Source organism: Micromys minutus (genome assembly GCF_963924665.1).
Source record: "Micromys minutus genome assembly, chromosome: 11".
Classification (NCBI taxonomy): Eukaryota; Metazoa; Chordata; class Mammalia; order Rodentia; family Muridae; genus Micromys; species Micromys minutus.
The window spans coordinates 59,234,983-59,258,439 of NC_137980.1; the positions used below are offsets into that span (position 1 = coordinate 59,234,983).

Genomic DNA, 23,457 nt, shown 5'->3' on the forward strand with positions numbered 1-23,457 from the left:
GATGGTTGTGAGCCATCATGTGGTTGCTGAGATTTGAACTCAGGACCTTTGGAAGCGCAGTCAGTGCTCTTAACCACTGAGCCATCTCTCCAGCCCCGATCCCCTCTTTTAAAGGGTGTGTGTGTCTGTGTACATATGTACACATGGCTGTGGTTACCTCCGTAAGTCAGGTTTGATCAGTGCATCCTCTGGAGCTGGAGTTACAGATGGTTGTGAGCTGACTGATGTGGTGGGTTCTGGGATATAAATTGGTTCTCTATGGTAACAGCAAATTCTCTTAACCTTCGAACCAACAATTCATCTCTTTTTTATTTTGACAGCATCCCAAAAAGTCTGACCTTAAACTTGCTTTGTAGCCAGATTGAACTGGTCTTTCTGTTTCTACCTTCCAAGTATTGGGCTTATTGGCTTGTGTCACCACCCCTGGCTTATTCAGTGCTGGGAATTAATCCACAGTTTTTTGTATACGAGGGAAGAGGTATACCAACTGACAAATATCTTTCGCCCTTGAAGGTTTTCTGTCTTCTTACTTAGTTCCTTTCTATGAGGGAGTCCTCAGCCTTCCCTTCTGGTTCTGCCTTTACCTATTCAACGGCCTGTGCTTGCTTGATTTACTCATTCTCTCTTCTCCATCCTTGCCACCTCCATTCATAGTCCTGGTGAAGGAAGAGGCTGTAGGTGTTCCTTTGCATTATGCCTGAGGGTTATTGTAGAGTTCCTGTGGGACCAACCTTCACCGGTTTTCTATATTGTATGGGCCAGCACTTTGTCTATAAGCTTCATGTTCTGCCCCAGCCCTCACTTGCATTGTTCTTTCCTTTCATAGGTCCTGAGGGATGAGGGATCTTTGGAGCCACAGCAATTAGCCTTGTGCTATAAACTCCTTTAGGGCCCTAGGTTCCTTGTAACAGAAATGAGCTATTCTACCTGGCTTAACATCTCTGACCTCTTTGTATCTTCTTCTTAGGCTTCTAGTCTTAGTTTTATGAGCTACAGACCCGCTCCCTCCACATTTTGGCTTTGGTTATTTCACTGCTTGGCCTTTGGATGGTTGTTTATCTATGAACCTGATTCTCCTTTCTGGTAGGTACTGAGATTATGTCTCTTTAGCTGGCCAGTCCTACTTATCTTTGGAATGGGGTGCAGCCTCACAGGGGTTTCAGAGGAAATTATCTTAGGGTTCATTTGGTCTTATGTTTTGTAGTCCGTCATCCAGGGAAGTGAGGGTAGGAACTCAAGGCAGGAACTTGGAGGCTGGAACCGAAACAGAGGCTGTGAAGGATGCTTGCTTACTAGTGGGTTTGTTTCCTGTGGCTTGTTCAGCCTCCTTACTTGTAATAACTGGGATCACCAGCCTAGGGGTGAAACCACCCACAGTGAGCTGGGCTCTGAGCTTCCCCCACATCAGGCATCAATGGAGAAAATGCATCATAGACTTGTCCTCAGGCCAATCTAGTGGAGGGAGGCGTTTTCTCAGGTGAGGTTCCTCTTCCAGATGGCTCTAGTTTCTGTCAAATTGACATAAAACACAAGGCTTGTGTTGTTGGTGAGAACAGAAGGCGGTAAAGAGCTGAAGTGCTGCCTGGCTGGCATCCCAGAAGAACCATCTCCACCTTGGTGTTAACCAGAAATGGATCTGAACAACTCAGGCCATCGCTCTCACCTGTGTCTTCTTGCCTTACTTGTTTACAGGTGTCCCTTCCTCAGCTCCGAACAGAAAATATGGAAAACTGGGTCTTTGCTACAAAGTAAAGTAGATGGCTAGTCTATTGTATGGTACTGCTGAGGGATATGATCTTCCTCTTTTACCTGCTCTGCTATTCCTGGGAACAATTTAGGAGAGGTCATGGTCACCACTGTGTGTGTGTGTGTGTGTGTGTGTGTGTGTGTGTGTGTGTGTGTGTGTGTGTGTGTGTTTCCTCTACCTCCCAACAGCTGCAGTGGGAGTAGAACTAGGAGCTGAGGGGAACCTTGCTGAGTTTCACATGTTGCTGCTCTGGAGTTGGCAGTCATCTCCTAAGGCATTCTGGTAGTTCAAGGTTGAGGGATTGTGCTATGTCAGGGTAGTCCTTAAGGGCCTTTCTGCGTTGGGACTGGTAGTGTCTATTCCTGAGCGTCTGTTGTAAAGAAAGGCATAAAATACAAGTTGCACTCACTGGGTAGGCTCTGCCTTTGTGCCCTGCTGTGGCTTTTGAAGTACCAGGTCTCCTTTTGGTGCCAGTCAGGATCCATTGGTAGAAAGCTAGGGCAAGTGGTGCTGCTCTTGATTCTCTGAACCACGAGGAAAAGCTGAGTCTGGGCTGCTCTTCTCCACTCCACCTCCAGAGGCTGGGCGTTGTGGCCTCTCATCCTGCTTCGAGATGTCTGGGGGTAGACTGGCTGCTTGGGATCCTGGGAAATATCGGCATTTTACACTAGTACCTGTCTCACATTTAGAGCAGGGATCCCTTGAGATCACTTCAGGTTGTGGTCTCTCTTGGGGACCTGGTCCACTTGGTAAGGATTCTCTCTGGTAAGTCCAAAGGGAGTAGAATGCCATGCTGCCTGCTTTATAGGAGCTCTTCTGTCTCGGGTGTCTCCTGGGGCCTTTGGCTAATCCAGTGGACCTTGAGCACCTGTGCTTACTCCATATTTTACCTGCAGAGAAAAGCCTGGAGCAAGAGCTGGCCACCCCCATCTTGGATATTGAGGACCTCGTCAAGAATGGAAGCAAACACAAGTGAGACCTTCTCCCAGTGAGGCCATGGCTGTTTTGTCCTTCCTTGATAGATTCTCATCATATGGGAAGCACAATACATTTGCTTTTCTTTTTATGAAACTAACAATGTGAAAAAATTTAAGCAGTTCTGAGGTGAAAAATATGAAACCAGCTCTGTTCCCTGTCCTTTACTTCACCCTGGTGTATACCATGGATGACTTTCCTTGTGTGTATGTGAAAGATAACTCCTTTCTGAGGATAGTGAATCTATAGGTTTTTGTTTGTTTTCTTTTATTCGAGACAGAGTCTCATATAGCCCAGGCTGACTTCAAGATTTGCTGTGTAACTGAGAGTGACCATGAACTTGTGATCCTCTGCCTCTACCTCTCACGTACATCTGACGTAAGGCTTTGTAGATTGAGGTGATGAGGGAAACTTAAATGGCTAAGGCTGTCTGAAGTTTTTGCCTGATTTGTGTCAGGCTGTGGGTTCTATTCCCAGTACTGCAGAAAAGATTGACAGATTGCAACTTGAGACTTTGTTATACCAAGGAGAAAGCACTCCCTCCCTTCCATTCCTCCTTCCTTCCCTCTCTTTCTCCTTCTCCTCCTCTCTCCTCCCTCCCTCCCTCCCTCTCTTTCTCTCTCTCTTTCTTTCTCTTTCTTTCTCTCCCTCTTCCTTCCTTCCTTCCTTGTATTTCCTTGTTTTTTGTTTCTTATAACTTGTGCCCAAGAATGAGACTGGATTTGTTTGTTTTTCAAGACAGGGTTTCTCTAAGTAACCTCCCTGGCTATTCTTGAATTCACTCTATAGACCAGGCTAACCTTGAACTCACGGAGATCCACCTACCTCTGCTTTCCAAGTGCTAGGATTCAAGGTGTGTGCCGCTGCCACCAACTGGATTTTGTTTTTATGGGGGGTGTTTTGGATTTTTTTTTTTAAAGCAGGGAGGGTCTCATATAACACAGTCTGGCATTGAACTCACTGTGTGCTGTGAATAAAGGTATGCACCAAGCACAGAACCCATCAAAGTGTTAAGACACATGATTCCTTCACATAGTGAAAAACTGAAATGGGCTGCCCCTTTATTCCAGGTACCAGTTTCTTTGAGGCTCTGTGTACAGAATGAGAGGTTTCTCCTTTACCAGAGGGCACGATGACTCATGTAATGCTTGTACCTTTTGGGTACCCCCTGTGAAGGGCCTGATAGGTCTTTTGTCTGCTTTCACCCCCAGAGTGTGCCCATACTACCTCTCTCGAAACATGAAGCAGCAAGCTGACATCATTTTTATGCCATACAACTACTTGTTGGATGCTAAGGTGAGACGCTGATGACTACTGATGTCCAGGGTTGTTCCTGGGTTTTGGAGGGCCTCAGAGAGAACGTGGGCAAGAAGCCTCTTTTCTGTCACTGATTAGGCTTAAAACCTGTTCAGATGCAGTTGGGAATAGCCCAGAGCTATGGGTTCTTCATTCTGAGTGACCTAGACATAGGCAGGCTGACCAGAATGAGAAGAGCCCAGATTGTTAGCTTGAGCCAGTGTTTGCCGTTGGTCCTGACAGTTCAGCTTTGCTACTTTCCAATCAGATCCCAGGAAGTACAGGTGACCTCCTGACATTTGTCTGGATGTCTTTGGGGTACTATTTGTTTCATTTAACATAGCTAGAATTTTTTTTCTTAAGTTTTTAAAATTATAGATTTATTTGTGCGTGTGTGTGTGTGTGTGTGTGTGTGTGTGTGTGTGTGCGCACGCGTGTGCATGTGCATGAAGACATGTACTCTGTGTATGTGGAAATCAGGATAATTTGGAGGAGTTAATTTTCCCTTCTACCATCTGACTCTCAGAGACTGAGCTGAGGCTTTCAGACTTGATAGCAAGGGCCTCTATCCACTGATCCTTCTTGCTGGTCCAATAGCTGGCTTTTTAAATTTTTAAATATAGGGTCAAATATAACTCAGGTTGACCGCTAGCCTCCTATGTAGCTGAAGATCGCCTTGAACTTTTGATTCTCCTATCCCTGCCTTCCTGAGGCTGCAATTGTAGCTATGTACCAATAAATATGTTTTACGTAGTGTTGGGTATAAAACCTAAGGCTTTATGCATATTAGATAAGCACTCTACCAACATTCTTGGTTCCTATAGCTGTCTTCACGGACAAGTTCAGTAACTTCTGGCATCAGTAATAATCTGGTGGGCATCGTTTGCTTCTAATCCCTATGGAAATTTATATCAAGCACTTAAGAGTACGGGTGCTACTTAAGCATCTCTTATAGAGCTTGGATCATAGTGTCTTGAGCTGGGGAAGTAGATAGCAGAAGATGCTATTGCATGGCAGATGGGGGTTGGAGATAACGGGAGTGCACAGAAAGAAGGCTTTGGATCCGGCAAAGACAGGTGCCTTTACCTGCTGAGCCCTCTTGCTGGGCTCCAGCATGACAGTTTTGAAGAACTAGGTTAAAATTCACTGCAGTTAGTGGCACTAACCACCACTTTATTGTATTACTGAGTTATTGTAGCACAGGGTTTTGACATACACATCAAAGGAATTCAGTGGAGAATGAAAATTTGTAGTTTTTATCTGTTTTTTAACATGGTGTTGGACTAGGTGGCTATGCACTTGGAAGAATGAGTCTTCGTCCTTTTCACTGCAAATCTAAGTGTAAAAGCTCAAACTGAAAAGTTTTACGACAGCATCTCTGTGTCCTAGTCTGTCTTGAAGTCACTGTCCTGTCTCTGCTTGCCTGTGGAGTGTGGGATTATAGGTGTGTGGCACTGCCTGGCTTGAGGGTGAGGATTATTTTTTCATATTTATCTCATATTGTTAGTCATAAAGGAAATATTAAAAAGTTAGGCTTAGCAGGGTGGTGGTGTTGCACACCTTTAATCCCAGCACTAGGGAGGCAGAGGCAGGCCTGGTCTACAGAGCAGTTAAGACAGCCAGGGCTACACAGAGATGTCCTGTCTTGAAAAACAAAACAACACAAGTTATAATTACATCAGAATTTCAAGCTTAGACTCTTTAAAAGAATTAGGAAAATTAAGGTTTTATTATTTTGAGACAGGGTCTCACTGTGTAGTTCTGGCTTGCTTGAACTCAGAGAAATTTGTCTGCCTTTGTCTCCTGAATTAAAGGTGTGTGCTATCACCCTCTGACATAAGGTTAGTCTAAACTCTAACATCAGTTTTTCCTTTCAGCAGTATTAGGCTTTATTTTTAATTTTTGGTTTTAGTTTTTTGAAACAAGGTTTCTCTGTGTAACTGGCTTGGAGAGATGGCTCAGTGGTTAAGAGCACTCACTGGCTGCTCTTCTGGAGAACCTGGATTTGACTTCCCTTAACCTACATGGTATTTTACAGAGCTCTAAGTATAGTTTGAGGAGAATCTGATGCCCTCCTCTGGCCTTTGTAGGTACTGCATGGCTATAGTTCATGGATTATACCCATAGGCAAAACCACAAAACACCCTTATACATACAATAAAAATAAATCTTTAAAAAAATGTGCTAGGCATGGTAATGTATTTCTGTAATCTCAGCACTCAGGAGATTGAAGCAGAAAGATCACAGGAACAAGGCTAGCTCAAGCTTAATGGTAGAGTACTTAAGACCCTGGGTTTGATACCTAAGAAAATATAGCTGTACCTTTAACGTGTAGGTTCAATTCCCTTCTACCTTGTGGGTATCAGGGATTGAACTCAAGTCATCAAACTTAGAGGCAAGTGCCTTTTCCTACCCAGCTATTTAACAGGCTTCCTTGGCCATCCTATTGACTATAACAATACACTCCTCTGTGTTGTGTAATTCCTCAGTACAGATGGCCACAAGCACCCAACTTTGGTCCGGCTTTTCACAGTCATCTTGGAGAAGGAGACAGTTCTAATAGTGGAGTATGAGAACCTTTGCTCTTTCTTCCATAACGTGTGGTACCTGTTTACGATGCTTGGTACTCACCACCTGCCTCAGGTTCCCTTTTTTCCTGTATATGCAGGCCTGCACTCTTAGCTGGCCCCACATGACTTCAGCTCATGGGAATTTCCCTTCTTTGTAGAGTCGCAAGGCACACAGCATTGACCTGAAGGGGACAGTTGTGATCTTTGATGAAGCTCACAATGTGGTGAGTCCCTTGGTCTCTATGCCAAGTGCTTCCTGTCTCTCCCAGCATTCTTGATGTTTCTGGAGAAGCTTCACCTTGGATTCAGAGGCATGATTCTCAGGACCAAGCAAACTTAGGTGCTGCTGCTCTCCTGATAGTCTTACCAGTTGTTTCACCTGGGCCATAGACTGGCCAGTTGAGCTTTAGATGTGCCCTTTGGTGCCAAGCCCACACAGGAGCCTCGCACTGGGCCTGTGCCCTTCTAGACAATTGGTAGGGATATCCTGGCTCTGCTCTCTCCTGTACCATACCCTTGTTTTTCCAGAATGTTTTTGCTCTTTAGCTTACTTGGCTTGGCCTTTAGGAAACTTCTGTGGGGACAGCTGCTGATCCTTGGTAGCAGTGGCATCAAGAATGGTTCCTGGACCCCCCCACTCCCTTTGTTCCTTTTCACCAGCACATGAGCCCAGTAACCTCACATCCATGTCTGTTGCTTATTCAGGGCTACGTAGAATGACCTCAGAGGATGAGTAGCCTGACCCTTAACTGCTCTGGAGCCTTGGTTGAACCTGATGGAGACCCAGATCTCTTCACAGCACGACTTTACTTTCTACTTGGCTCCAGAAAGCTCTTGCTGTGGGGATTATTGAACTAATTGGTGCTGTCATCTGACATTTGAAGCCAAAATTACTGCTTTTGCCGATAATTTTTCCAGTAACAAAATTTTGGCAACTCAAAGTAATCTTTTAAAATAGTGAATCTCCTTGGACCAACTTTGTCTTTACTTTATAGACCAGGAGCTGGGGCTTTGAGGACTTCTTCCAGTTCTTCCTGCATCTCACTTCTGCTTCCTAGAGTCCCCACTCTGCCCACTCTGCTATAACACAGGCCTTCTTTGGCCCTCAGGAGAAGATATGTGAAGAGTCAGCATCCTTTGACTTGACTCCCCGAGATGTGGCTTCAGGCCTGGAGGTTATCAACCAGGTTTTGGAGGAGCAAGCCAGGTTGACTCAGCAGGGTGAGCTCCAACCGGAGTTCATTGCAGACACGTCCAGCTCAGGTAAGTAAGTTTATGGCTGAGAACTTAAAAGTAGACTCGGTCTATTAGAGGCATCTTGGAAGTATATTCTGCAGAAGGGCAGTGTCTGGTCTTCCTAGTATCTTTTATCTAATTAGCACTCTGTGGCATGAGAAACTTGGTTCAGGGTTCCTGTTGTGTGACTTTCTGTCTGTTCATCCCAGATAGGGCACCATTAATAATCCAAAGAAATACTTCTGTTCAACCCAGTTTAGTGAGTTCCAAGACAGTCAAGACTACATAGACCTGGTCTAAATAAGAAGATAACAGGCCACATGAATAAGGGCACTCAAGGGGCAAAATCCTCTTCTTGTTACTGCTGCCTGTATAACCTTGGGGAGGAAGCTTGTGAATCTTACACATTTCGACTTTTAAATTCTGTTTCCATTCCAAGTCTTTATGAATTTCCCTCTTCCTTCAAGTGAAGTGTTATAGTTGTAGGAAGTGCTGTCTAACAGCTCTGTAGTCAAGGACTGGTTCTTCATCTGATACATTCACTGCTTTTCAGTTTTTTCTCTCCCCCACTCCTTTTTTTTTGAGACAAGAGTTTCAGGCCGGCCTCAAACTTAATGTTTAGAAAGGATGAACTTTAATTTCAAATCCTACTTGCCTTTACCTTCTAAATAATGAGATTATAAACTTTGGCCACCATTCCTGGTTGATTTGGTGCTGGGGTCAAACCCAGGACTTTGTGTACTCTAGGTAAGCGGTCTACCAATTGAGCTCTATCCCCAGCCCCAGTTCTTTCAGTGTTTTCTGAAGTCTGTCTTTTCCTAGCTAATGTTTTGTTTTGTTTGTTCTATTTTGAGACAGGGCCAGTCATTATATTCCTGGAACTTGATATATAGGTCAGGCTGGCTTCAGAGATCTGCCTGCCTCTGCCTTCTGAGTACTGGGACTAAAGGGATACAGCACCACACCCAGCCCTGCATTTAATTTTAAAGCAAAGTACAGGTACAGGACATTCACATACACAAAAATGAGCTATGGCTGCTTGTGCTTGTAACCACAGGAATACAGATACAGAGACAAGTGGACCCTAGGAGCTCAGTGACCAGCCTAGCCAAAACAGTTTCAGGTTCAGCGAGAGACCTTGTTTTTAGAGAATTATACTAAGGAGCAGTGGAGGAAGACATCTGATATCTTCCTTTTGCCTGTGTGCACAGGTACTAATGCACGTGTACATGCACAGGCATATATGCAAACAGCATACACAAAAGAAAACACATTGTTTTTGAGATACATGATGAACTGAACACTCAGAGAATTGCTACTAATCAAAGAGGATTTTCCATCTGTGTCTCTAAGAGTGGTCTCTTACCCAGCTTGTAATTCATCATCTCTTGATGGCTCATGGTTACCCCCTCCTTCCTTTTTTACAGTAACATTGCAGCTACTTTGATGCCTAGGTTCATTAATTACCAGTGATTGTGAGATGGTCCTATCTCATTCTGCCCTTTATGTGTCTTATGTGTATGAGTGCTCTGTTTTGTTTTGTTTTTTTTTTTTTCTCAGTGAAGATTGATTTATTAGTACAGGAGGCATTTAATACAACAGGCTAGAGGTGGGGGCAGGAGATGAATCAAAAATGTTTTTAGAATGCCATTAAAATTGATAATGAACTTGAGGAAGAGTTGTATAATACCAAAATCAGTTCTTTCAAATGAAAATGTATATATTGTTTTATCATAAGATGTCTGAGATGCCAGGATTTTATAAACAACTTTAGGAATAACATTCACAGTGGGGGGATATTTCTTTTCTTTCCAGGATTTTAAATGAACCTTATTCTTTGATTTTGCCTATACAATGAAACTCTACAAATTACCCAAGCCGGGTCAGGGCATTTTCTTTTGTTAAGCTAAATATTTGCATAAGTAGAACAATCTGGATAAAAGACTTTAAATGTTTTTATTATCTGGTTGCCTGGTTAAATAGGCAATATCTTCATAGAATGTGGCATCTTCTATAACTGTACAGGACACTTGGTTTTCGTCATTTAATCAGCAATGGTTTTTTCTTTAGAGATATCAAATGTTGCTTCAGTGGGCCAAGGGAAAAAATATCAACTCTCAAGAACAGGATCTCTGCATTTTTCCCCCAGTGGGAGTGCTCTGTTTTTATATACACCAAAAGACACAATTAGATCCCATTATAGGTGGCTGTGGTTGCTGGGAATTGAACTCAGGAACTTTGGAAGAGCAGTCAAGTGTTCTTAATGGTTGAGCCATCTTCAGCTCTCATCCCTTTGATTTTGTAGCATAAACAATGTTGTAAAGATTCTTCAGCTCTGTGGTGACACTGTTCATATTGGAAAAGCAGGATCATGCTTAACATACATCCCCATTTCAAATTTGGAAGTTCGAGTTGATTCTCAGTTGGTGATTGATTGTCATTTTCATGTCTGAATGTTGGTTAAATACTTTTCTCCTTGTCATAACAAATACCTAACCAAAGGAGCTTAAGGAAAGAAGGGCCATCTTGGTTTCCACCCTTAGAGTATAATTTGCTATAGCTGGGACTTTGTGATGGTAAAGGCTTGGGCAGATAGGGGAGAAGGAAAGAGATGAGAGGGAAGAGAGAGAGAGATGCTGCCCTGTAACTATACATTCTGTCCTGTAACTCAAAGAAATCCACCTGTTTCTGCCTCCAAGGTGTGGACCACACCAAGCTTTTTTTCTTTCTTTTTTTCTTTCTCTTTCCTTTTCTTTTGTATTCAATTCAGAGGTTTAGCCCATGGAATGCTCTACCTACCCTTTCAACTAACCCAACCTCAAAACCCCTTCATGACATGACCAGAGATTTTTGTTTCCTAGCTTATTCTAGAGATTATCAGGTTAACAGTAGTAACCAATATTAACATTATATATGTGTTTAACTCTCTGTGGTTGGTAACAACTCATCAGCAGCCTTACTGCTGATATCCCTCTAAAGTCATCTAGAAGGTAATTTTTGTGTCCTGCTAACCCCTCCAACAAGCCCTAGTTTCCCTTCAGAGGGGAAATGTTTTACTTTCTGTCCTGAGGTTCTGTCTGAGCACATGTGGGCACATGCTGATGGTTATTAATTATTTTGAGGTCTTTGGGGAACAGAAGAACTTCTGTGTGTATGAATGTATTTATGCGTATCATACTGTTGTATACAATTCAAATGTTTTTGTTTTTTGTTTTTTAATGTGAGTATACTGTAGCTGTCTTCAGATACACCAGAAGAGAGCATCTGACCCCATTACAGATGGTTGTGAGCCACCATGTGGTTGCTGGGAATTGAACTCAGGACCTTTAGTAGAGCAGTCAGTGCTCTTAACCACTGAGCCAGTCACCACCTACCCTTTCTACCACACTGGAAACCTTAGTTCTTGAGGGTATAGACAGTACTTAAAAGATGTGGAGTTATGTATATAATTTGTCACACAGGTCTCAACATGGAGCTTGAAGACATTGCAAAGCTGAAGAGTAAGTGTTGCCTTTCTTTCCTTGGGCTGGGTGAAAGGCCTGTCCCTGACATATCCTTGGCTCACAGTGATCCTGCTTCTCCTGGAGGAGGCTATTGATGCGGTTCAGCTGCCTGGGGACGACAGAGGAGTCACCAAACCTGGCAGGTGAGAGATAGGTGCTGACCTCATTATCCCAAGTTCTGTCTGGAGTTGGAAATAGATAGTGTCCTCATGGGTTTTGTCTGAGCACTTCACCCAGTATGTGTATGTGAGTGTTTGTGTGGATATGTGCACGTGTACGCTGGTGCCTGTGTTTAGAGGAAGGTGGTGGGTGCCCTGGATCTAGAGTTATAGAAAGAAAAGCTACCCAATATTGGTCTGGAAAGCACACTCAGGTTTCCTGGGAAAGGAACAAGCACTCAACCACTGAGCCATCTCTCCAAGCCAGTTGCCAGCTTTTTATGTAGTCACTGAAAACATTGGGAGTAACAACACACAGTGGCTCCTTTAGCTATTTCCTCTGACTCTCTGGTCTCTCGATGACACAGCAAGTGCCAGTTATAGCTACACCTTTAGTGCTGTCACTGAGGCCTGTGCAGAGCTCATAGAGGCCCAGAAGGTTCTGATTGTCTCATTGGCTTTTTGTGGTTGTCCTGAGAAACACTGTAGGTAGCCTGGTTTGCAGGCCAGGGAGGGACTGTAGCTGAGGTTGAGAAGTAGCTCTTATGGGCGTAGAGCCAGTGGCTGTGCCAGGACCTCGTCTGTGCTTGTGGAGGGTAAAGCATTTCTCTGGGGTCTTGGGCTACTTGCCCTCTGAATGTTTTGTCCCCCTGATCTCTAACCTTTATATAATAATAGGTATTCCCAGTTACTTCCAGATAAGCCAGACATACCAGTCTGACCTTGGTTCTGGTGTGCTTTCTTGGCCTTTACTTATACCTGAAGGCCCTGCCAAAGCCACCCCCTTCCTGTGGCTTCTGTTGCCCCCTTTCCATTTCTTTCTGAGCTATTTAGGGTTGCTATCCAGAGTTATTGCCTTCACTCAAGTGACCCCTAATTGTGGTCCCTTGCCTACACACCTGTCTTTTCCATGGTAGGTAGTGATTCTTATGACTGTCCTTCGCTTACTCGGAGACTATTGGAGGGAGAAGCCTCACCTCCAGCTTTGGCCTCCTTGAAGTGCTCAGCAATTGTTTCTGAGTGCAGGAAATTCAAAGGCTACTCCTTGTAGGTTCCCAGAAACCACAGCCTTGTCTCCCCAGTCTCAAGTTTCTGTTCTCTTTGGCAGTTACATCTTCGAGCTGTTTGCTAAAGCCCAAATAACATTTCAAACCAAAGGCTGCATTTTGGAATCGTTGGACCAGATAATCCAGCACCTGGCAGGACGTGAGTCTTGGGTTGCCCTCATGGAGCATGACAGGCAAGTTTCTTGATATAGGCGAACATCGTGGCGGACTTACTGCTCCATGTCCAGCAGTCAGCACTTGGCCATCAGTGTCAGCAGGTTGCTATCCTGCCTTCCTTGAGAACAAGATCTAGTCAACGAAGCTCCCCCACCAGCCTACTCTTCATGCTTGAGTAGTACTGAAGAGTGAACCCAGGCCCTTACTTACGGTTGCTCTGTCATTTGAGTCACATCCCTGGCCCTTCACTTTCTGGGATAGGTTTTTGCTGTAAATTCAGACTGGCTTTGATCTTGAGCCTCTTGCTCAAGTCTGTCTCTAGGGTGTTAACATTTCAGGGGTGGCCACTGGGCCCAGCTGGCTTTCTCTTTCTGACTGAGACACAGGGTCAATAGTGACTTTTGGCTAACCATTATGTTATTTTCAGCTTTGCCATATGTGTTTTTTTGCTATGGTACTCCCTAGTTAGTTCCTTTTTAAGGAGGAATATCAGAGACCTTTGTGAATTTAGTGAGATGTGGGCCTCTGGCTTCTCCCCCTTGCTTCTAGACCTGAGTTGTGCTTAATTTAGGAGATCAAGTTTCCAAAGGGCAGTGTCCTTAGGTGCTGTTCTACTGAAAGGAGTGAGATGTGCAGTGTCACGTGCGATAGTATCTGCTATGTGCTGGGGATAGCAGCCGGCCTCCCCCGCAGCTTTTGACCAAATGATTAAATCATTATTTTGGAAGCTTGCAATCCCTTGGGGAGATTTTCCCCATCTGACTGTTCCTTAACACCAGAAAGGTCAGCTGCCCTTAGCACATCCTGTCCCTTATATTGGTTATGGAGAGATGTGGTTGCTTCAGCAGATGTGAGACAGAGCTAAGTGAGGCTATGGTGGCTCCTGGTAATGTCGGATTCAGCGTCTCTTCTGGTTGTATGCTCCACAGGCACTGGTGTGTTCACCAACACAGCTGGGTTGCAGAAACTCATGGACATAATCCAGGTAGGAGACTGCTTTAACTATTGGGGTGTCTCTGTTTCTGGAAGTGACACCAAAGACTTCAGGGAATGGCCAAAGGTTCTCATAACACATGTCTAAAACCCTAAGCATCTTACTTTCACCATGCAATGTTGGCCTCAGTGGGAGTTAAAAGAGCTTAGATCTGACTTTTTTTTTTTTTTTTTTTTTTTTTGGCTATTTGTGGCCAGATATACCCAGAGTGGTATTTTAAGACCAAGATCCTGTGAAGAGTGAGGTCAGGAGCTATTTGGAACTCACTTGTTCCCTTTGGGGCTGAGCAGAGCCTCCTTGTTGATAGCAGCTCCAGATAGATTCAGACTGGGAATCTAGAAACAAACGGCCTGGGTATCTTCCCAAAGGAAAGGCAAATGGGTCCTGATCTGTGTGTCCAAAGTGGAGGGAGGGAGGGAGGGATGGAGCCACTGTCAGAGACAACAGTGGACAACTTTCACCTCATCAGGTCTCTTCCTGCTTCTCACTGTGTTGTTTGGGGGGGGGTCATTCCTCTCCTTGTCTGTGTGACATGCAGTTGTTCTCGGGTACAGAACACATGTCTTAGTGCAACTGTGTCCTTAGCTCTAATGAGCCAGCCAGTCCTAACCAGGTAGTTAAGGGCGAGCTAGTGTTGGGGTCTCTGGGCAGCTTCAGCTCTGTTTACCCTTCCTAAGGTTTTTTGTTCTGTTGGTTTTTTGTTTTTGCTTTTTTTAAATTATTTTTTATATTAATAGGTATTTTTGCTTAGATGCATGTATATTTACCACATGTGCACCTGGTGCTTGTGGGGGCCAGAAGATAGGGTCAGATCCCCTGGAACTAAAGTTGTAAGCCACCATATGAGTGATAAGAATTAAATTTAAAAGGACAGTCAGTGCTCTTAACTGCTGGGCCTTTCCAGTACACCCCACCTTGCTAAGTTTTAATAGCACATCTGAAGATTCCCGGCTGGGAGGCACTTACTCTAAGGAAGCAGAGGTGAACAGATCTCCAAGTTCAAGCCCAGACTGTCTGCATAGTGAGTTCTGGTTCAGTCAGTGCTACATAGTGGAAATTTCTTTTTTAGAAATATTCCTGAATGGTAACTTGATCCTTGAAAAAACGGAGGCATAGCCAGTCCCTTCATGTATGGTGCTGTGTGGAGTTACCTGGGTACTTCTACCCATGCTGTATCTCTAGACCACTGAGGGTTACGGCTAGTGAGAAGAAAGTGCCTTGGTTTTATAGCCACAAAGCAAATCCTTTTACTGGGGAGGCAGACTGAATGCTTGAGACGTCTGTGAACTTGACTGTGATGTAGTTGGGCCACAATGGGGGAATGGGACCAAATGTACATATGATAGGAAAGGTGTGTGCTCAGGCTTGCTTCCTCTCAGACAGCTTTGTAATAAGAGATATAATAGTCTCAACCTTCCACTCCATGAATGGAGAGTTGACTGAAGAACTGCAGATGTTTGAGATGAGGGTTTTGGCACACCATTGTTCTGGCAGACTAGGCTCGTCCTACATGTACTTCTCCAAAGGCATATTAGGCAGGCATCCGTAGGCATCTTGTTTCTCAGGATTGTGGTCTATCCATGACTACCGAGTCTGTGACTTTGCTGTCTGAGGCCCTGTACCCACAGATGAGCCATTAAGCTATCGTGTCCTAGGTGCTTTGTCCCTAGTACAAGAAGCCTTGGTCCTCCTAAGCAGATTGGTTTCTGCTAACCAGCAGGGCCTTTTGTTAGAAACTTCCAAGAATCTACTCTACTCTTCCCACGTGAACACTGGGCTCTCATCTTCAATTACGGGCCTAAGCGGAGCCCTGCTATTTCCAGACCTAGAGGGCTTATGTGAGCAAGACAACCTCTCTTCTCAAAACACTATTTTCTATTCTCTGTTTATAAAGGAGATATTTTCCTTATCCATACTTTTGAAACCCAGACTTCCCTGCCCTACTCTGGTGTTGTGTGAGCATGTCCTTGCTAGCATGTTCCTCAGTGTCGCGCCCAACCTCCTCCCACAAGGAAAAGACGCAACATGGCTAAGTTCTTCTCTCAGCAGTTTATTCAGGATTCCTTTCTTTAATGCTTTGATGGATTGGGGAGCTCCGTACCCGGGAGGCTCTCTCCTTTTATCCTCTTCAGCAGTCCACCAGCTGAGGTGTCTTAACATAATTGGTCAGTAACGTGGCATGATACAGGTGCATGCACTCTTGGGGTGTTTACTAGTTAGAGAGGGCGGACACCAGCACCTTCTTAGGGCGCGGCTCTTTGTCTCAAATCCAATATGGCTCCCTACACCTCAGTAGCAAAGTAGGTGATGGTTTAACTGCTCATTTTGCAGCTGCTTCTTGCATAATCGAAGGTGCCAAGAGTTTTTGTCAGGATGTGGGGATGTGCACAGAAACGCAACTAGCCAGTCAGATTTTGTCAGGCCAGAGAAGGGTTAGCCAGAGGTAGTTTGTGACTCCTAGACTGGAGTCCTCTCTTTTCTTTCCCCTTGCTCGCCTTAGTAGACATGTAGTGAGCATTCATCTTACACACATTCACATACATCTGCGTGTGTAATGCACTCACTGTAGAGTCAAGTTTTCTCTTATCACATTCCATCTTATTAAGTTGAGAGAACTAGTTTCTTAGCTGGAATTCTTATTGATTCATTTTCTCTCTGTCTCCTACAAACCTGTCTTATGTTTCAGGACCAGGTGATGAGTCAGCCTGAGATGTCTTTTATTCTTTAGGTTTAATTTTTTTTAAAAGATTTATTTATTTTATGTATGTGAGTACACTGTCACTCTCTTCAGACACACCAGAATAGGTCATCGAATCCTATTACAAATGGTTGTGAGCCACCATGTGGTTGCTGGGGATTGAACTCAGGACCTCTGGAAGAGATGTCAGTGCTCTTAACCGCTGAGTCATCCCTCTAGCAAAGTCTAAAGTTTTGTGTTGTGTATTGTGTTGTGTATTCTTGGAGAAATACGTGACTCCCATGAGATCAGGGAGCCCTGCCATTTCCTCACATAGCCTCCTTTGGTTCTTGAAGTTTTCTGTAGAATCTTGTGGGTTTGTGTGGGGGCTGAGCCTGCCCACCATCTTTTATAAGGGGTAAGGTGTCCGCTGTTACCTAGCTCTTCCATTCTCTAGTCTTGCTGCTGTTGTTCTACTGCTTTGGTACTTATTCTTGTTTGTCATGGTTTTGGTAAGTTTTGATACTCACTAGAATAAACTCCTTTTTGTTTTCATAAACAGTCTTGGTATTTCCTCTGTCAGGTGAAATTTTGGAGTTAACCTTTTCCTGGACTTTAGGAACCTTGCCACAATCTTAACTTAAATGTTGACTTTCTAGATTATCCTGGAGCACTGAGAGGCACTGAAGGAAGAGTAAATTGAGTTAGTCATGTAAAGCTGTCCAAGCTGCTGCATCCCTAATGTGTGCAGTTGGCTCCCAGTAAGGGAGGCCCAAGAGAGAAAGGAGCATCAGGGATAAGCTACTACCCCTCAGCCTGGGTATGATGAGTCTGGCGAGCATCTATCTGAGTAGAGGGGTGAAGGATGAAATAGCCTTGGGCTCCTGCATGCTGGGATAAGAGGCTTTCATTTTCACCTCATTATGAGGATGCTTGTATTCTCAACCTCCTTCTCCTTTTGCTATGCTGCTGTGCCTTTCAGATTGTGTTCAGCGTGGACCCTCCGGAAGGCAGCCCTGGTTCTCTGGTGGGACTGCGTATCTCACATTCCTATAAGGTAAGAGCAGCATTCAGGATGTGGGCAAGTCTAAAGGTCTCACAGACCTGTGGGGCAGGGTTGCTGTAAGATCTGGGCAGGCCCATGTATGTATGTTTGTCCTTTCAGGTACACATACACCCTGAAACCAGCCACCGGAGGGCAGCTCAGCGGTCAGATGCCTGGAGTACCACTGCATCTAGGAAACAAGGTACAAATCTTCACTGCAGGAAAATTTTACCCTGCCCAGCCTTTGCACAATAGTAACATCACATCTGGAGTCATGCACACTCATGCTCACTGAAAGCCAGAGACAGGAAGCACTGTTACCCATCCACAGTGACCTAGTAGGGGAGTGGCAGAACCAAGGCTCTGCAAGGCCTCCCTCCCTGACTTAGGGTACACTATTATTATTATTATTATTATTATTATTATTATTATTATTATTATTATTATTATTATTATTACCACTACTACTACAACTACTACTACTACTACAACTACTACTACTACTACTACTATTATACACTATTGTTGTTTTTCAAGATAGTGCCCTATTTTGTTTTGTTAAATATTAATTTATTTTATGTAGAAGAGTACACTGTAGCTTTAGACACACCAGAAGAGGGCAGCAGATCACATACATTACAGATGGTTGCGAGCTACCATGTGGTTTTGGGAATTGAATTCAGGACCTCTGGAAGAGCAGACAGTGCTCTTAACCACTGAGCCATCTCTCTGAGACAGTCTCATTATGTAACTCTGGCTGTCCCAGAACTCACTATATAGACCAGGCTAGCCTTGAACTTACAGAGATCTGCCTGCTTCTGCCTCTCAAGTATGTGCCACTTTGCTCTTAGACTGCTTTGTGACTTATAGGTTGCAGCCTTAGCAGAAGCAGTCCTACAGAGTTGATGTGGATACTGTGATTTAAGTAATTTGGGCCTACCAGGAAAAAAGGGTTAGAGGTAGGGTGGTTTAGCAGGAGCTGTGGTATGGTTCTGTCCCCAGGGGCCTCCTTACTATACAAAATACCCTCTTCCCAGCAAGAAATGTTCTTGTCTGTCGTGATAGTGGTACCTTTAGAGGTTTGTAGGTGCTCAGGTAATTAGTGATTTCTCCATAGTTTTCCCTAGAGGGTGTTAATAGGAAATGAGTTATTGAGGTCTTTGGCTGCTTTTGAGACAGCCTCAGGCAGGGCAGGTTCCAACCAGGAATAAAAATTATCTCTGATAGCACCTGGCTTTGCCTTCAGTAACTTTTAAGTTGTTCTGGTATTTTAACTTTTGGAGCTTCCAAAGATTTCTAGGAATGAGCAGTGTGTGGGTTCTAGTCAGTCAGGCATTGCTTGGAACTGTGCTTCTTTCTAAATCTGGCCTTGCTTGCTGCTGATATGACCAGAATCTATGAATCTGATTTTCTTCTTAGAAGTTATGTCTGACACGTCATGAGTTTAGATGCTGCTTGGTCCCTGATGTGCTTTTAGGTCTAGTGCCACATGCCATGGTTTCTACAAAACTTTGTTGGGGCCAGGTGTCTTCTCTGTATTTGCCAGTATCCTTCAGGGTCTACATCTTTCTTGCTTGTTCTCTGGATCCCTGGGGGGGGGGGGTGTCCTTTATTATAGGCTTGGCTCAGGCCTCAGCTCAGACCTGGCCCTTTGTTCTGATGTGTGCACCTGGGCCTGTGTGGATGCAGGTGGCTTGTTCTTCCAATGCAGTAGATGAAGATGGTGGACTCCAGTCCTGTCCTCATACCCAGTTCCCCTTTGCAGGGAAGGTGCTGAGCTATTGGTGCTTCAGTCCCAGCCACAGCATGCGTGAACTGGTCTGCCAAGGAGTCCGTACCCTTATCCTCACCAGTGGTACATTGGCTCCACTGTCTTCCTTTGCTCTGGAGATGCAAATGTATGTATGAGCCACCTCTGGGGAGGTCATAACACTAGGGATGTGGTAGATGGGGTGGGGATGCTGGCCTTCACTCCAGGGCTTTCTGTGGGCCAGTATCCTGAAGATTCTCAGACCTTGGGTCTATCCCATCATCTCTTTTCTCTGGCCACTCCCAGTCCATTCCCAGTCTGTCTGGAGAATCCACACATCATCGACAAAAGCCAGCTCTGGGTAGGGGTTATCCCCAGAGGCCCTGATGGTGTTCAGCTAAGCTCTGCCTATGACAAAAGGTAAAAGGTCCTGGTTTCTGTACCTTTCTGTAGTGTTGAGGGTTGCTGGGGTCTAGGCCTCTCATAATGGCAGCCTGTCTGATTGAACAGGTTTTCTGAAGAGTGCTTATCTTCCCTGGGGAAGGCTCTGGGTAAGTACTATTCCACATATGATTATTTGTTTCTTCCTTAAGAAACCCTTGTTTTATAACTGGTCTGGTCCTAGACCCTCTACCCTAGTCCATAGGGGTTAGGTGCCTAGAACTCCTCAGTTTGTACTCCTCAGTTGTAAGAACCAACAGGGCCCTCAGCAGTCTTCTAAACCTTGCCTGGACCACTTCCAGGCAACATTGCTCGCGTGGTGCCCCATGGGCTTCTGGTCTTCTTCCCTTCCTACCCTGTCATGGAGAAAAGCCTGGAGTTCTGGAAGGTATGTTCTTCTACATATATTCCTGAAAGAGTGAGCCATATGACTGAAAGTCTGGGCAAGGCAGTTGGACCGAGCTAGCAAACAGAGCTGTAGCCACAGCCCTTACCTGTCCATTCATATCCTGGTTTTTTCTCCCACAGGCGCAAGGCTTGGCCAAGAAGGTAGAGGCACTGAAGCCTCTATTCGTGGAACCCAGGAACAAAGGCAGCTTCTCAGAGGTCTGTGAGACAAACTAGGAGTCTGGTGGGGCCTACTTCTAGGACCCCCTCAAAGTCTTCAGCTGACCTCTGTCTCTGCCCAGGGACTCTGGTTGGCTCCAGGCTGCCTGTTCTGGACTTGTGCTTACTTTGAAGTTCTCGAGTGCTTCCTCTGTTAGAATGTCCCTAACATGGTTTGGCATGTAGATAATAGCAATGCATCTTCCTGTCCCAAGTCCTTGGGACCCAACAGCTACCCTGTCAGTGCGGGTTTTTGTGTTTTCTGGAAACACTAGACAGGCTCTGGGTATTGGATGTGCCTCTGCTGGTAATAGTATCATGAAAATGCTCTCAGAATCCTGGTGTCCTCTTAGCTGAGACTATTCTTTGTCTCAAAAAGTAAGATTTAGTTCTCATTTGAGAAAGACTGGGAACTAAACCTGACTATCCTTTTCATCTAGGTCATTGATGCCTACTGCCAGCAAGTTGCCTCCCCTGGGTCTAATGGGGCCACTTTCTTAGCAGTGTGTCGGGGAAAGGTGAGGTTTCTGTAGGCCATCTTGCCTCTTCCTGTTTCTTTTTGTAGTCTGAAACAAAGCTTCTGCCTTGGGTCCTACATCCAGCAAACACATTAGTAGGGCTTGTTGGGTGCTAATAGCCAAGGCCAAAGTTAGGAGGTTCTGAGTATGGCAGAGTCGACATAAGCCCAGCTGTGGACCTGAGGATGGAACCTTCTCTTTTCCTGCAATACCTGGGATAGATGGCTGAAAGGGTTAGGGTACGGGTAGACCCCAAACGGGGGTAGAAACCAACAGGGGAGAGGAATATCTATTTCCTTGTTCTAGGCCAGTGAAGGGCTGGACTTCTCAGACATGAATGGTCGTGGTGTGATGGTCACAGGCCTCCCATATCCCCCACGCATGGATCCCCGTGTTGTCCTCAAGATGCAGTTCTTGGATGAGATGAAAGGCCGAAGTGGAGATCAGGTGAGATACCACAGGGTTGGGTAAGCAGGGAACTTTGGGGACCAAGATACTTAATGACCAAAATTCTTTTCTTTCTAGTGTCTCTCTGGGCAGGAGTGGTACCAGCAACAAGCATCCAGGGCTGTGAACCAGGCTATTGGGAGGGTTATCCGACACCGCCATGACTATGGGGCCATCTTTCTGTGTGACCACAGGTACAGGAAGACTCTGTGGCCATCTCCATTTCGTCACCCTTTCTAGACCCAGGAACCTCCTCCTTGTATGAAGCCTATAGCTACCTTTCTGGCCCTGCCTACAGATACTGCTCCTTCGTTTTGAGGCTTGAGTGTAGTGGCTATAGGGCAGGGATGGCCCTTAATTTTTATAGTAGAGGACTTGACTCACCGCCACATTCACCCTCCAGGTTCGCCTATGCTGACACCAGGGCCCAACTGCCTTCCTGGGTGCGCCCCTACCTTAAGGTGTATGACAACTTTGGCCATGTCATCCGAGATGTGGCCCAGTTCTTCCGTGTTGCTCAGAAAACTGTGAGCTCCAAATGCCCAGTTGACTTGTCTGTGTTCGCATAGAGGGGCTGGAGTCCCTTCTCTGAGGAGCAATGGATGCAAGCCTCCTCACCCTCTGATTCTACAGATGCCTTTGCCAGTTCCTCAGGCTGTGATCTCAAGTGTGAGTGAGGGAGAAGCTGCTTTCAGGGAGTCTACATTGTCCAGCCACTCCCTCTCCACCAGGAAAGCCATGAGCTTGGATGTGCATGTGCCCAGTCTGAGGCGGAGGCCTGTAGGTGTGTGTGGGGTTGGGTAAAACCACATATGACAGAGGCAGTATCCTTGCTTTCTGATAAGCTTTTTCTGTCAATGAATATTTCTTTAGGATTACCAGCTACTGAAGATTCTGAGAGCAACGTGTGTGTGGAGTATGAACAGCAGACATTTTCTGCCCAGCAGAGACCCATGGGGCTGCTAGCTGCCTTAGAGTACAACGAGCAGAAGGCCGGGGCATCTGAGGAGCAGGTGTGAAGTAGGGTGAGGGTGTCTGGCATGAACATGGACCTTTCCCAGTATATAGGTGGGCAAGTGTGGTTCAGCACCTCCACTGTACCATGCGTCATCCCAGGTCCTGGCTCTGTGGTGCCACCACCATGTCTCTTTGGTGGGACAGTTGGCACAGTCTACTCAAAATCTGTATTTTGGGCATACCTGGTATGCCCAAAGCTGGCCTTTCTCCCACTCTGTTGTATGAATGGTGTCTTGAGTTCTTTTTCCTCAGAGGTCCTTTGCTTAAAAGCCTTAAGTTCCTAGGTCTTACTTGGAGCTCCTTCCCTCCATCCCTGCTCTGTTAATCAGTTACCATAAATGTGTCCTTCATGTGGCTCTCTCTCTACTACCTTCAAAGGCCAAGGGGCATGACATAAAAGAGCCAAAATCTCAGCATTGCTACCAGAATTAGGATATGACCCTGCATCCCCTTTCAAGTCTGTTCAGGACAATGACAAGGATCCTGGGGAACCAAAAGGATATCACGGGTACTTTGGAAACTCTGGGTTTGGGTTGGGATCACAGATGTGTTTCCCTCAGGCATTCAGCTCCTCCACCCCATCTGTCCATTGTAAGAAGAGGCTGTCTGTTGAGCAAAGAGGAGGAAGGAAGAAAGTCAGGCTGGCCAACCATCCGGTATGTTAGTGTCCCCTGCAGCTAAGATAGCTTGTGGGCACATGTGAGAATCTTGCCTCTGGTGCCTATTGCCCCTTTCCAAGCAAGGGTGTGGCTAGAGTTGGGTAGTTATGATGTTGATAACCTTGGGCTGCCAGTCTGTCATTCTTTGAGAAGACAATCTCACCTCCCAGTTCTTTAGTTTTGAGACAGGGTCATAAAAGAGCTGGCATTGAATTTACTATGTAATCAAGAATGACTTTGAATTCTTGATCCCCCTGCCTTTACTTTCCATCTGCTGAGATTATAGGCATGTGCCCACCCTGCTCAAGAGATCTTTCTTTTCTGCTGGAATCTAGCCTGACCCTCAGGATCATTTGATTTGGGATGTATAACTGGTTGTGGTTCCCTCCATCATAATGAGCAGAGTGACTTGGTGCTGGCTCTGAGTGTGGACACTGAATTACACATATGAGGAGGTATAGTGTGGTGCTAGACTTAGATGCCAAGTTTAGTTACATCTGAGGCTATTAACCCCTACCTGCTAGAAAGCCCCAAGTGTGGTGGCTTTTGTAAGAAGATTCAGACGAGCCCAGGAGGGCTGTTGCATCTGGAAGGA

At 45.3% G+C, this 23,457-nt stretch overlaps 1 protein-coding gene across 2 annotated transcripts in view; it reads left to right on the forward strand.

The window, feature by feature from the left end:
* The window catches only part of RTEL1 (regulator of telomere elongation helicase 1), a 32,270-nt gene that overhangs the window by 5,901 nt on the left and 2,912 nt on the right, over positions 1-23,457 (forward strand). For both annotated transcript variants that reach the window (XM_080925729.1, XM_080925730.1), the window contains exons 7-28: positions 2,644-2,719; positions 3,934-4,018; positions 6,747-6,812; positions 7,698-7,851; positions 11,286-11,324; positions 11,392-11,470; positions 12,594-12,691; positions 13,638-13,693; positions 17,362-17,436; positions 17,545-17,626; positions 19,190-19,322; positions 19,481-19,594; positions 19,685-19,725; positions 19,918-20,003; positions 20,144-20,221; positions 20,662-20,739; positions 21,046-21,186; positions 21,265-21,380; positions 21,590-21,713; positions 21,820-21,970; positions 22,060-22,199; positions 22,764-22,859. In XM_080925729.1, the coding sequence (XP_080781855.1) occupies positions 2,644-2,719; positions 3,934-4,018; positions 6,747-6,812; positions 7,698-7,851; positions 11,286-11,324; positions 11,392-11,470; positions 12,594-12,691; positions 13,638-13,693; positions 17,362-17,436; positions 17,545-17,626; positions 19,190-19,322; positions 19,481-19,594; positions 19,685-19,725; positions 19,918-20,003; positions 20,144-20,221; positions 20,662-20,739; positions 21,046-21,186; positions 21,265-21,380; positions 21,590-21,713; positions 21,820-21,970; positions 22,060-22,199; positions 22,764-22,859 (2,108 nt within the window). The remainder of the gene's footprint in view (positions 1-2,643; positions 2,720-3,933; positions 4,019-6,746; positions 6,813-7,697; positions 7,852-11,285; positions 11,325-11,391; positions 11,471-12,593; positions 12,692-13,637; positions 13,694-17,361; positions 17,437-17,544; positions 17,627-19,189; positions 19,323-19,480; positions 19,595-19,684; positions 19,726-19,917; positions 20,004-20,143; positions 20,222-20,661; positions 20,740-21,045; positions 21,187-21,264; positions 21,381-21,589; positions 21,714-21,819; positions 21,971-22,059; positions 22,200-22,763; positions 22,860-23,457) is intronic.